Source organism: Trachypithecus francoisi, unplaced genomic scaffold, assembly GCF_009764315.1.
Source record: "Trachypithecus francoisi isolate TF-2019V2 unplaced genomic scaffold, Tfra_2.0 Lachesis_group8, whole genome shotgun sequence".
In the NCBI taxonomy this organism is placed as follows: Eukaryota; Metazoa; Chordata; class Mammalia; order Primates; family Cercopithecidae; genus Trachypithecus; species Trachypithecus francoisi.
The window spans coordinates 2,774,484-2,786,835 of NW_022681473.1; the positions used below are offsets into that span (position 1 = coordinate 2,774,484).

General features: G+C 54.4%; 1 protein-coding gene across 1 annotated transcript in view; it reads right to left on the reverse strand.

Annotated features, from left to right (window-relative positions):
* CARS1 (cysteinyl-tRNA synthetase 1) overlaps positions 1-12,352 on the reverse strand; it is a 56,354-nt gene that overhangs the window by 2,089 nt on the left and 41,913 nt on the right. The window contains 3 exon segments of the mRNA XM_033207803.1: positions 1,952-2,019; positions 3,460-3,540; positions 9,243-9,324. Coding sequence (XP_033063694.1) covers positions 1,952-2,019; positions 3,460-3,540; positions 9,243-9,324 — 231 coding nt within the window.

A 12,352-nucleotide genomic window follows, 5' to 3' on the forward strand; every position in this document is an offset into this window, starting at 1 on the left:
GGGTCTTGGGATACCTGGGAAGGAGCAAGAGCCCCAGGGCAGGATGGGGAGAGGGTGGCGGAGGCCAGCCTTGGGGGCTGGGTGAGGAGACCAGAGCCCACTCCAAGCTGCAGGCAGCACCCAGGCAGGGGCGAGCGCAGCCTGATGCTGCAGGAAGAGCTTATTAGTGGAGCCAGCAGGCTGTGTGCTGGTGAGGGAGGCCCTCAGTTGCTTTGGGAAGTTCTGGCCTGAGCCACTCCACGAATAGACATGCCCTCCACTGATGGAAAAGGAACAAGTTTGGGGAGTTGAAAATCACATTTTCACATTTCCTTTGGACAGCCTAGGTTTCAGGTGCTTCCCAGCCCAGTGGAGCTATCAGGTAGGCAGCTAGGCACAAGTGTTTTTGGGCCATCGGATACATGATAGATGGTGGAGAAGCCGCAGGACCAGGTAAGGTCTCCTGGGGAGGCTCCACACACAGAGCTGGGGAAAAGAAACCAGGAAGGCACAAAGATCTCAGAGACTCAGGATGGGGCTGGGCCAACAGGATCGAGCTCTTTCGAGGTAGATGGAGGGAGAGCAGGGCCGGCCGAGGGGAAGGGGCTGAGGTGGGGGAGGAAGGAGCTGGGCACTGAGCTTGGAGGAACCAGAGAGGCAGTGCTCAGGATTTCTGCTTTTTCCCTTTAAAAGTTAGGATGTGTTTATGTGCTGATGGGAATGGTATAGGAAGAGGCAGGATCCCTCCCCCATGGTGCCTCGGGCCTGGGGATGCCTTCTAGCGGCAGTTTGGTGAGGTAAGAGTCCCTTGGTTGGGAAACAGGAGCTACTAGAAGTCACAAGCCACAGCCAAGGTGGCCAGTGGAAAGGCCAGCACAAAGAGTACAGGGCCTGCGAGGCTCTGGTTGGGCCGCCCTGGCGCTCCTCTTGTCTGCTTCCTGCTTCTGAGCACTCTGCCAGGGAGTGCAGCAAGCCAGGGTGTTTGTACAGCTAGCACCAGGCCACCTCACAGCACAGCATGGCAGGCGAGACCCAAGGCTCGGTGAGTGACTGTGATGGAATGAGGAGGGGCCCTGATGAGGCAGTCACACCAGCCAACTTCACAGGGCAAGCCCAGCTCCTCCCAACCTGCCAACCAGGATGGACCTGCAGACCACTCACCACTGGAGCTTTCCCCAGAGTTCCAGTTTGTCATTCCTCCAAAGCACTGCAAACTCTAGCCACCCACACTTGCATCTGGCATCAGCTCTCCCCTTGTGCCTTGGGCCAGTCCAGGGCTGGGCACAGATGCCTTCCCTGACCTTGCACATCTCATCTGTCAATCACCCACCCTGTGGATTCTCCTTCCTCAGTTCTTCCCAGAGCCTCCTTCCTGAGAACTGTGACATCCAAACTCGCCCTCCACGGTGGTCTCCTGCTTTAAGCCTCTTGGGGACCGACCTGCTGGTGGCAACAGCACCCAAGGGCTACCTCCCATAGTGTGCACTGGGGGCCCCCGTGCCTCTCATCCTGCTGCCTACATCCCAGGGTGCCCCACGCACTGTGTCCAGAGGTTCTGACACTGCGTTTTTGTTCCTGTTCTTCTCTCCTATCAGGCACTGAGGAACTTGGACCATCCCTAATCCTGGGAGTGTTGGGGGGCGCAAGTGGGGAGTATGCTGGGCATAGGAGGTGGAGATGCATCAGCGACACGTACCACCCAGGTAAGGGCAAGGTGTGACTGGGATCTTAACGTGTCAGCTTCACAGTTTGCTAAAAGTGATTGGTTTTCACTTAAACTGAGGGAATAATCTTTTTAAAAGAGGTGCTTCATTAGAAGATACTAGTTAATTTTTTCTTTCTGACATTTATAAATACTGGGATTTTAAAAAAAGTATAAACATCAATGCTTAAAAAGTAAACTATGTAATAACCGCAATGGTTTTTACATTTTCAAAAAATATCAAGCTTAGGTCATTTTCACTTTACTCACCTGTCTCTTTTCTTCTCTCTCTTTTAATAAGGTGTTTCTGTCTACCAGTTTCACCACCGTGGGCAGTCCTGCAAAATAAACAGCGTGTGAGAAGAGGCTGGGCTCTGTGGGCCATCCCCACTGCTGGGCCAGCCCTGCCCTGCCCAGACCATGCCGTGCTGCCCAGTCAGAGCAAGGGCCCACTGGAGAAAAACAAACAAGAACCTCCATAGCAGCAGTGTAGCACAAGAGAACATTTTGGTTTGTGTGTGATTTTTTTTTTTTTTTGAGACAGTCTTGCTCTGTCATCCAGGCTGGAGTGCAGTGACATGATGTCAGCTCACTGCAACCTTTGCCTATCAGGTTCAAGTAATTCTTGTGCCTCAGCTTTACGAGTAGCTGGGACTACAGACACACATCACCACACCCAGCTAATGTTTTATATTTTAGTGGAGACAGGGTTCCACCATGTTGCCTAGGCTGGTCTCGAACTTCTGAGCTCAGGTAATCCGCCCACCTCAGTCTCCCAAGTGCTAGGATACAGGTATGAGCCACCACACCTGGCGAGAACATTTTGTAATTGGAAGGTAGGAAGGTCTTGCCAGCCAGGAGTAGGAAAATATGACATGTCATCTGAGATTTAAAATTACCAGGGACAGAGTGGAAGAGTGGAATTGGAGGGTTCATAACACAAGAAATGATAAATGCTTGAGATGATGGAAATCTCAGTCACCTAGATTTGATCATAATACATCATATGCATGTATCAAAATATCACATATAGCCGATAAATATTTACAACTATTATGTATCCACAAAAATTGAAAATAAGGCTGGGCATGGTGGCTCATGCCACTTTAGGAGGCTGAGGTGGGCAGATCACTTGAGGTCAGGAGTTCAAGACCAGCCTGGCCAACACAGTGAAACCCTGTCTCTACTAAAAATACAAAAATTAGCCATGTATGGTGGTGGGCATCTGTAATCCCAGCTACTCGGGAGGCTGAGGCAGGAGAATCGCTTGAACCGCAGAGGCAGAGGTTGCAATGAGCCGAGATCACGCCACTGTACTCCAGCCTGGGCAGCAGAGCGAAACTCCGTCTCAACAAATAAATAAAAATTAAAAATAAAAAACAAAAAAATTAATTTTCTGTAGAACAAAAAAATCTCTACCAAGTGGGAGGACAGCATGACATTTGTTGACAGTGTACAGGATACAGGCTGGTTTCCTTAGCTGAGAGCACCAGAGGCGGCAGCAACAGGAGCAGTGGGCAGCCAAGCCCCAAGGGGAGACGACACGCAGGGGAGGTGACGCCACCACACGCCGCAGTGGGATGCAGCTACAGGGTGCTCCCCGCCCCTGCCAGGCTGGCCAGCGTAGGAATGGTGCCAGGGGACCCATGGGGCTGCCACTTTGGGATTCTGCATCAACAATTATGATGCATGAGCCTCGGCCCAGCCCCGGGAGCTCTCCCTGTGACACCTCTCCAAGCTCCTGGTAACTTCATAGCAAAGAGCAAGGGCTCACCCACCTTCGTGGTCTTCAAACCGCACCCCAAGCTCGGGCAGGATGTCGTCCCGCAGGGCATCGCTGAGCTGCAGAACCTCAGGGACTGCGGGGAAAGCAGAGCAGTTCCGTTAGATATGAGGGGCCGGGGCCCCCAGAACGAGTGCCTCCTCCGGTGCTTGGGAGGGAGGGGCCAGCAGCTGGATCGGCTACAGAAGCCCAGAGACTAGTGTCCCCCGTAAGCCCAGGGGCTGTTCTGGGGGTGCAGGGCAGAGCTGGGAGGAAGCACAGCACAATGGCTGCTGGAAGTGGTTCTTCCAGGAAAGGGACCCAAGTTGGGCCAATAGCAGGGGTGGGAGGGTCAGGACAGGCCTGGGGGTTGCAGTTTCTCTGCTGGTGCTAAAATCAGTTTTCTTTTCTTTTCTTTTTTTTTTTTTTGAGACGGAGTCTCGCTCTGTCGCCCAGGCTGGAGTGCAGTGGCGCGATCTCAGCTCAATGCAAGCTCCGCCACCCGGGTTCCCGCCATTCTCCCGCCTCAGCCTCCGAGTAGCTGGGACTACAGGCGCCCGCCACCGCGCCCGGCTAATTTTTTGTATTTTTAGTAGAGACGGGGTTTCACCGTGTTAGCCAGGAGGGTCTGGATCTCCTGACCTCGTGATCCGCCCGCCTCGGCCTCCCAAAGTGCTGGGATTACAGGCTTGAGCCACCGCGCCCGGCCCAGTTTTCTTACGGAAGGACCGTTTAGACTCAAGCCCCTAAGGACTTGGTTCCCAAATGCACACAGGACTGGGATGGGGGTCCTGACCGGGACCCAGGAGAGCTGAGTCCCAGGACCACTAAAGAGCTCTGGCTCTGTGAGAATCAGGCCTCCCAGGGCTGAAGCAAACGCAGCTGGAAAGGCAGGGGTGAGCAGTGGGGCTGGACCACAGGCTGCTTCCCAAGACTGTGCTCACCTCTGCCTCTGACTGGGGACCAAGCCCAGCTGGGAGGGTGAAGGGAAGCATGACAGGAAGAGCAGCTATGACCTCCAGCACACGGGGAGGGAGCTTCACTTGGAAACCCAGGCGTCTGTGGCTGACTGGCTTCAGAGCACAGCACTGCAGACTTGCCCGGCATCCCACGGTTCTCCTGAGGGGCTCCTCACGCAGTCTCTACCAGATGCCCCCTGTGCCTCTGCTCTGCCCAAGTTTTCCCCGTCCCCAGCCCATGCACAACGCCCAGGTGGGGAACAGGACATAAGGAGTTTTGGGTGTTGCAGGGTAAATGCGATGCCAACCTATCTCAGAACGACTCCTGAGTGCTGGGTGATGCGACCGCATCTCCTTGACTACATGGACAGGACGGATGCTTGCTGCTCTCCAAGTGACAACTTTCTGCTCTGAAATCTGACCTTGGGTTTGCTGGAGTCACCACACCCTTTCGTTTTCTTCCGGCCCCTCAGCTTGCTGCACCCAACTGTGCTAGGCGGGCAGGTGCCCTGCCCGCAGCCTGCTGGGACCCTCGCCATCCCACCCCATCCTCCTGCCTGGCCTGCCTTTGGGCAGCACTGGCCACGTGCATGCTGCCATTCTCACCTGTCCTTTCCCTGCTGTGTCCTCATGACCGAGACCCCTACAGCTCCTTGCTGGGCGCCCCACACCTTCATTCACTGCTAGATAGAACATTTACATATCCAGCCAGGCACGGTGACTCATGACTGTAATCCCAGCACTTTGGGAGGTTGAAGCGAGTGGATCACGAGGTCAGGAGATCGAGACCGTCCTGGCCAACATGGTGACATCCCATCTCTACTAAAAATACAAAAACTATCTGGGTGTGGTAGAACGTGCCTGTAATCCCAGCTACTGGGGACGCTGAGGCAGAAGAATCGCTTGAACCAGGGAGTCAGAGGTTGCAGTGAGCCAAGATGACACCACTGCACTCCAGCCTGGCAACGGGCTCCGTCTCAAAAAAGAAAAAAAATGCATATCCTTGGGTTTCAAGGCCCTGCCCACAAGCACAGCCACCTTGGGCAGCTTCCTGAGTTTCAACCTCCCCAGGCAGGGACCTAGGGGAACAATGGCCTTTATATTTGTCCGCAGTATCATTCCTGGGAACGGGCCCTCCTCAGCCATCTGAGGAGGGGCTGACTGGGGCATGAGCTGAGGTAGGTGCCTGCCCTTCAGTCTTTGAAAGCCACCCCTGGACGGCAGGCACCCTCATTAGAAGGAAGGCAAGCCAGCACCCGTGGTTACCGTCACGGGTGTCATGGGAGGCCACAAGGCCAGCACCCCAGCCCACCCACCATGGGTGATCATCAGAGCAGGCACCAAGAAGCCTCCCGGGCCACACTCCCTGAGGGAACGGGACACACGCCGTACCCCTCGGGCCCACACCAGCCTTGGGGTCTGGATTCTGAGGAGCTGAGGAAGAAGGCTCGTAGCCACTATGGCACCCAGCAAAGGAAAATGTAGTCCCTGGGTCGGGGGCCACCCACAAGGGCACCTGTGCCAGCTGCCCAGCCTCACAGTCCTGTCGCATGTAGGAGGCTGTCTCCATGACATTTGAGGAGGAGAAGGTGCATTGGGGCCACCTGTTAGTGAGCAGCTCCTCAGAAGCATCAGGTGACCCCACAGCACCTGAATACCTACAGTGCAACTGCTGCCTCTCCAGCAAGTGTCCTGCCTCCTGCCCCCGGCCCAGCACACGGTAGGCATTCCCTGGCGCTCCAGGAACCTGTGTTCACAGAGCTTAAGAGCAGATGCCAGGCACGGGCACACCTCTTCTGGTGTGGCAGCTGGCGCAGGTACCCTCGTGAGCGGCCCCTGACCCTGTGAAGCTGGGCAGCTGGCACAGGTGCCCTCGTGAGTGGCCCCTGACCCAGGGACTACATTTTCCTTTGCTGGGTGCCATAGTGGCTACGAGGTTTCTTCCTCAGCTCCTCAGAATCCAGACCCCGAGGCTGGTGTGGGCCCGAGGGGTACGGCGTGTGTCCTTTTCCCACAGGGAGTGTGGCCCGGGAGGCTTCTTGGTGCCTGCACCGATGATCACCCACTGCTAGCCTCTGTGGCTTCTGTTAGCAGAGCCGGGGCGGAGGAGCAGACAGTGACATCATCATCAGGGATTTACTGAAGAGAAACGTGAGCTACAAAGATAACGCAAAGGTGATGAGAATTCATCCACAGAAGAATAGACCAGGGTCCATCCGTTCACGGAATATGATTCGGCCATTAAAAAGGCAGGAGGTCCTGACACAGGCTGCGACGTGGACAGACCTGAGGACACTGTGCTCAGAGAAATAAGCCAGACACAGGACAAACACTGTGTGACTCCACTCATGTGAGGTCCCTGGAGTAGTCAAATCCACAGAGACAGAAGTAGAGGGTGGGCACCGGGGGCTGAGGGAGGGGATGTGGAGCTGCTGTTCCACGGGGACAGAGTTCCAGTTTGGGAAAAGGGAAGAGTTCCAGAGACGGATGGTGGCAGCTGCACAACACTGTGAATGTCCCTAATGGCACTGAGCTGTGTATTTTAACACAATGAAAACAAAAAATTGGCGATGGGGAAATGGCATCATCTCGCCAGTGCAGAGGACCCTGGCTTAGCCCCTGGCTTTCTCACTTCAATGCCTCTCTCCTGGTCAAACCCCGAACCCACGGCCCTCCTTGCCAGGCCTGTGCTCTCTAGCTGACTAGACCGTGGAGGCATTTCCAGGAGAAACGGTTTCTTTTTCGTCTGTGGAGCACCTGGCCTGGGCCAAGCAGATCCCAGCTGATCTGAGGGCCACCCCTGAGTCTGTTATACACTCACTTTCTCCTCGGCCAGCCACGAGATAACAGTGAATAACAAAAAAGTCATTATTTGCTGCTGCTGGGGAGACAGGGTGATTGCGCCAGAGCCACCTCTAACATGCTGCCCCATCGGAAGGTCTGAGCCCCTGGAACCCCAGGGTCTCTGGCTCACAAGGCACATATGGGATGATGTACAGGGTAGGGGTCACCACCATCTTAACCTGAGGCCACATCATCCATCTACCTGCTCCAAGTAACAAAACAAAACAAAAGTGAAAAGCAAACAGAAAGCAAAACCAAACCATTTCCAATGCTGGCTGGCTGGTGCCACTCTCCAGGCCTCAGCAAGCCCTGTCCTGGTCAGTGCCACCGAGCATGAGCTTGTGCCTGGCCAGTCCCCCTTCAGTGCCCTCCTGGGGCTGTGGCATGCCAGAGAAGCCAAGGCCACATGCACAGTCTTGTGTGACCCGAGTTACTGGGGCCCGGGCTCGGCCTTCGATGTTCCCCAGAAGGCAGGTGGAAATGCCCAGGCTGCCTCCAGGAATGGCCTTCCCAAGCCCATGACCCCAGCGATGTCGCTAAGTCAATGCTGCCAAGATTGCTGGAGAGCCCTATGCTGGTCCTGAATGGCTGGTCCAGGCTTGGTTCCGTTTGGTTCAAGTGCTTTGAAATGCTGAGGGCATCAGGTGTTGGAGAGAGGCGATGGTGCTTACCTGGTCAGGTCAAGTGCACCCACCACGGCCTGTTAGGGGCTTGGTCAGGCCCAGGCCCCTCTCCACAGAGCACTTGTGGCAGCCCAGCAGCCCAGCCAGCCTCTCCTCTCACCCAGTGTCCTGCACTCTGTCCTGCAGCCTGTGGAGCTCTGAGCTCCTAAAACTCTTTCCTGCCCTCCCACCTCCTGCTCCGCTGTCACTTGCCTGAAACAGGCCCAGATTCAGCTCCTCCACCTCTCAGCCCCTCCACCCGCCCAGGCTTCCTGACCTTCCTCAACGTGCAGCTTCTCCTAGAGGCTTGCTGGGTCTCTGTCTGCTCTATCTTCAGCATGCCCTGCCGGGATGCTGCCCCACTGTGACCCTCCATGATGGGCTATGCACAGATGGGGACCAGGTGGATCCTAGGTCTGACTTCCCACAACATAGAGGCCCCCTGGGGAGGGAGCGTAGCACAGCAGGTGACGGAGTAGCATTCAAGGTCAGTGTGACCTGGCTGGGGCTCTGCTTTCCTCTTTTGGAGGATCATGGGGGTAAATGAGGCAATGTGCAGAAAGCAGTAGGCAGGGCCCAGCACATCCTAAGTCCTCAGTGTGTGTTCCCAGCTGTGCTATTACTCACCAATCAGAACTACTCAGTGAGAAGCAAAGGCCTGACGGACGCTGCTTGTTGCTGTGTTTAACACTTTTTAAAAACTGGCCCTCAAAATGAATGCTCAGATCCAGCACTTTCTAAGTCTTAAACCACACACATCTCAGAAATGTCAAAAGGTGAAGGAATGGCTGCTTATGGACAGTGAGGGGCCACTGTGTGAACCCCAAGTTCAAGCATTCATCTGGCATGCCTCAGCAGACAAGGGAACCCTGGAAGCTCCACCTTAGCTCCACTCTGCAGCAGGAACGAGTTACACCCCAGGGCACGCAGCCTACCAGGTCACCAGGAGCAAAAATAAGCCCCAGTGCAAGCCAAAGGGCAGGTGGTGACGGCTGGTCAGAAGGCCCTCCATTCTGTCTCAGCTCAGAGAAGGAGAGGCAAATCAGCCCTGGCCCATCATATCGCATCCTTAGTCCCCAGTGCCCACTCAGCTGCGCTCACTCAAGGAGTCTGCCCTGCAGGGACAGGCAGGGCTGTGGTGACTGGGGTGTGTGGTGCTAATGGACCTGGTGGGTCCAGGCCTGGGACACCATTCAACACCCTGTGGTGCACAGGGCAGCCTTCACAGAGGATGATCCGGCCCGAATGCCATATTGCCTAGGGGGAGACGCCCGAGTCCAGGGAGCCCAGTGAGGGGAACGGCTCCCACACTCTTTCCAGCAACTGGTCCTCACCTTTTTGCTCTCGAGCAATCTTCCGCACCCCTTCTCGGAATTCTGATAACACCTGAAGGTAGGGCATGACTGTGGACTCGAGCTGTGGAAAGAACAATTTTGGTTCGCTGAGAGCTGCTCACACTCCTATATTCATAACTGAAGAATAACTCAGCGGCCATGACACAGGGCAGGGACTGCCATGGGCAGTGCTGCTGTGCACACTACAGCTGTGACCGGCATCCCAGAGTCTGGATGCTCTCGTCCCCGACACGCGGTCCCTGCTAGGTGTGCAAGTCACACAGAGACTTGCCAGAGAGCATGAAGGCCAGAGAGCATGAAGTGAGCTTCCTTTCTACTGCACCAGGTGGGCTCTGCAGCTGCTCTGCCCAGCTGCTGACAGGCCCTGCTTTTCTCAGGTCAGACACGCTGCTGTGAAACAGCTTGTCTTTATGGTTGCAGAGGGGCCATCTCTGGGAGGGACTATTTCCTAAGGGGCCCAAGGACATCACTCCCCAGGCTGGGGCCTTACCTATGCTGAGGCTGGCGGCTCCCGGGCCGTGCTTTCGTCTGATCTGTGGTCACACATACACTTGTTTAAGATTAATGAACTCCATTAAGTACCTACTATCTACATGCACAATAGCAGCTACACTAAGATTCACTACCCACAGTAACACTGGGGAGGCAGCCACAGGATAGAAAAACCTTTCTACTACATTTCCCTTTTTTTTTTGAGACGGAGTCTTGCTCTGTCACCAGGCTGCAGTGAAGTGGTGTGATCTCAGCTCACCGCAACCTCCGCCTCCCGGGTTCAAGAGATTCACCTGCCTCAGCCTCCCGAGTGGCTGGGATTACAGGCACACACCACCACGCCCAGCCAATTTTTTGTATTTTTAGTAGAGACGGGGTTTCACCATGTTGGCCAGGATGTTCTCAATCTCCTGACCTCGTGATCCGCCCACCTCGGCCTCCCAAAGCATTTCCCCCTTTTAGAGTTTCGCTCTTGTTGCCCAGGCTGGCATGCAATGGTGATCTTGGCTCACCGCAACCTCCGCCTTCCAGGTTCAAGCGATTCTCCTGCCTCAGCCTCCCGAGTAGCTGGGATTACAGGCATGTGCCACCACGCCTGGCTAATTTTGTATTTTTAGTAGAGACAGGGTTTCTCCATGTTGGTCAGGCTGGTCTCGAACTTCCGACCTCAGGTGATCCACCCACCTCAGCCTCCCAAAGTGCTGGTACCACAGGCGTGAGCCACCACGCTGGGCTAGCATTTCCCTTTTTTTTTAACAGGACAGAAAAGGTTTTAGGCTTTTGAGCAAGGTTGCTCCCTGCCCCTTAGCTGATTCAGCAGCTCAATAACCAAAACAAAAACATTAGCAAGTGCTAGCTGGGCACAGTGACTCACGACTGTAATCCCAGCACTTTGGGAGGGCGAGGTGGGTGGATCATGAGGTCAGGAGTTCGAGACTAGCCTGGCCAACACAGTCTCTACTAAAATACAAAAAAATTAGCCAGGCATGGTGGTGCACGCCTATAGTCCCAGCTACTTGGGAGGCTGAGGCAGGAGAATCACTTGAACTCGGGAGGTGGAGGTTGCAGTGACCGGAGATGGCGCCACTGCACTCCAGCCTGGGCGACAGAGTGAGACTCCATCTCAAAAACAAAAACACACAAATTTAGCAAGTGCAAAAGTCAGGCAGGCTAACAAGCCCTTGAGTCTAAGCCAAGCTCCCTTACATCCAATTCTGCATCTGAACTTTGGACTTCTTGGGGTTTTTAGATCTGTATCTCCGCCCATCACACAGCCAACCCAGACAAGCCTCAGGGAAGGACCCCACTGCCAGGCTCAGCCCCAGCCTTAGGGGCACTGGAGGGGAGCTCTCAGAATGGCTGCAGGGGTCTGTCTCAAGGATGCCTGGGGCTGCAACCCCCACCTAAGCACACTAGCAGGTGGCTGTGTGGCAACACTGAGGTGGTACAAGATGTAGGAGCTGCCTCGCTTGCTACTAAAACCATTTGGATTTGGAAGTTAATCTATGAATGTCAAAAGGCCATGATGTGTGGGCACAGGACGTTTTGCCAGCAGGCTCACCATTCGCCACAGCTGCTGCTTCCCAATCAGCTGACTGCAAAGGCCAAACGAGGCTGCTTGGGGGATGCAGATGCGTGTACACAGCACACTGAAGGCACCCTCCACCAACCACAGCAGCCATTAAGATGAAAAACACTGCAGTTCAAACGCAGGCTGACTTTAACCCAGGAGGTACGTTTTGGTTTTTTGTTTATAAAGAAAATAAGTATCTTAGTATCATTTGCGCAAGAGAACAAAGAAGCTATGTGGGTTTTCTTAAAAGCACCAAAGAAGGCTCATATCAGGAAGTCTCAAAAATACCACACCAACAGCTAGCTAGTGCTAAGGCTGGCAAAAGGCACCAGGTACACAGGCTAGGCACTCTGGCAGGACTTCTTACAACATGGACTGTTTTCTCTTTGCAAGTTGGTTCCTGGGGGAGCATCTGTAAGCTCCATCTGCATGGGGGCTCTTCACACCACTTGTCATTAGGAAACAAGATTTTAAAAAGGTTTTGCATTTTCACTTTGTACTAAGCTCCTGTTTTAATTAAAATTACAGTTGTTATATTTAAATATTTAGATCTGCATTCTAATCGAATAAAGAGAATTCTTGACCTGGGAGTGGGGGGGGGAAGTTCATTTGAAGAAGCCAGACTGTGGTCATGTCAGAGGGGACAGGCGTTCTACAGCAGAGGGATATGACTGACAGCGTGTGTCTGCTCACATGCCAACTGCAAATGGAAGCCAGCAACGCAAGCCAGGGTGTTCTGGATAGATTTTCTCACTGCACAGACCCATTAGACAGGGGGCTCTATAGGATGATCTCCCCCTGACCTGTGGGCCACAGTTCTGGGGCAGGGGGTTTTGGCTCAGGCCATGTGGACCGACCTGGGCTCAGGGTCAGGACTGGGCCTGGTAGGGCATCTGCCCAGCCCCATGGGGACTGAGGCAGACAGTGGTGTATCTCCCCATCAGTGTAAACTCTGTGCTGTTTGTGAACTCTGCAGCCTTTCGATGAAGCGTTTACTGAATACAGGTCAGTATATGTGACAAAG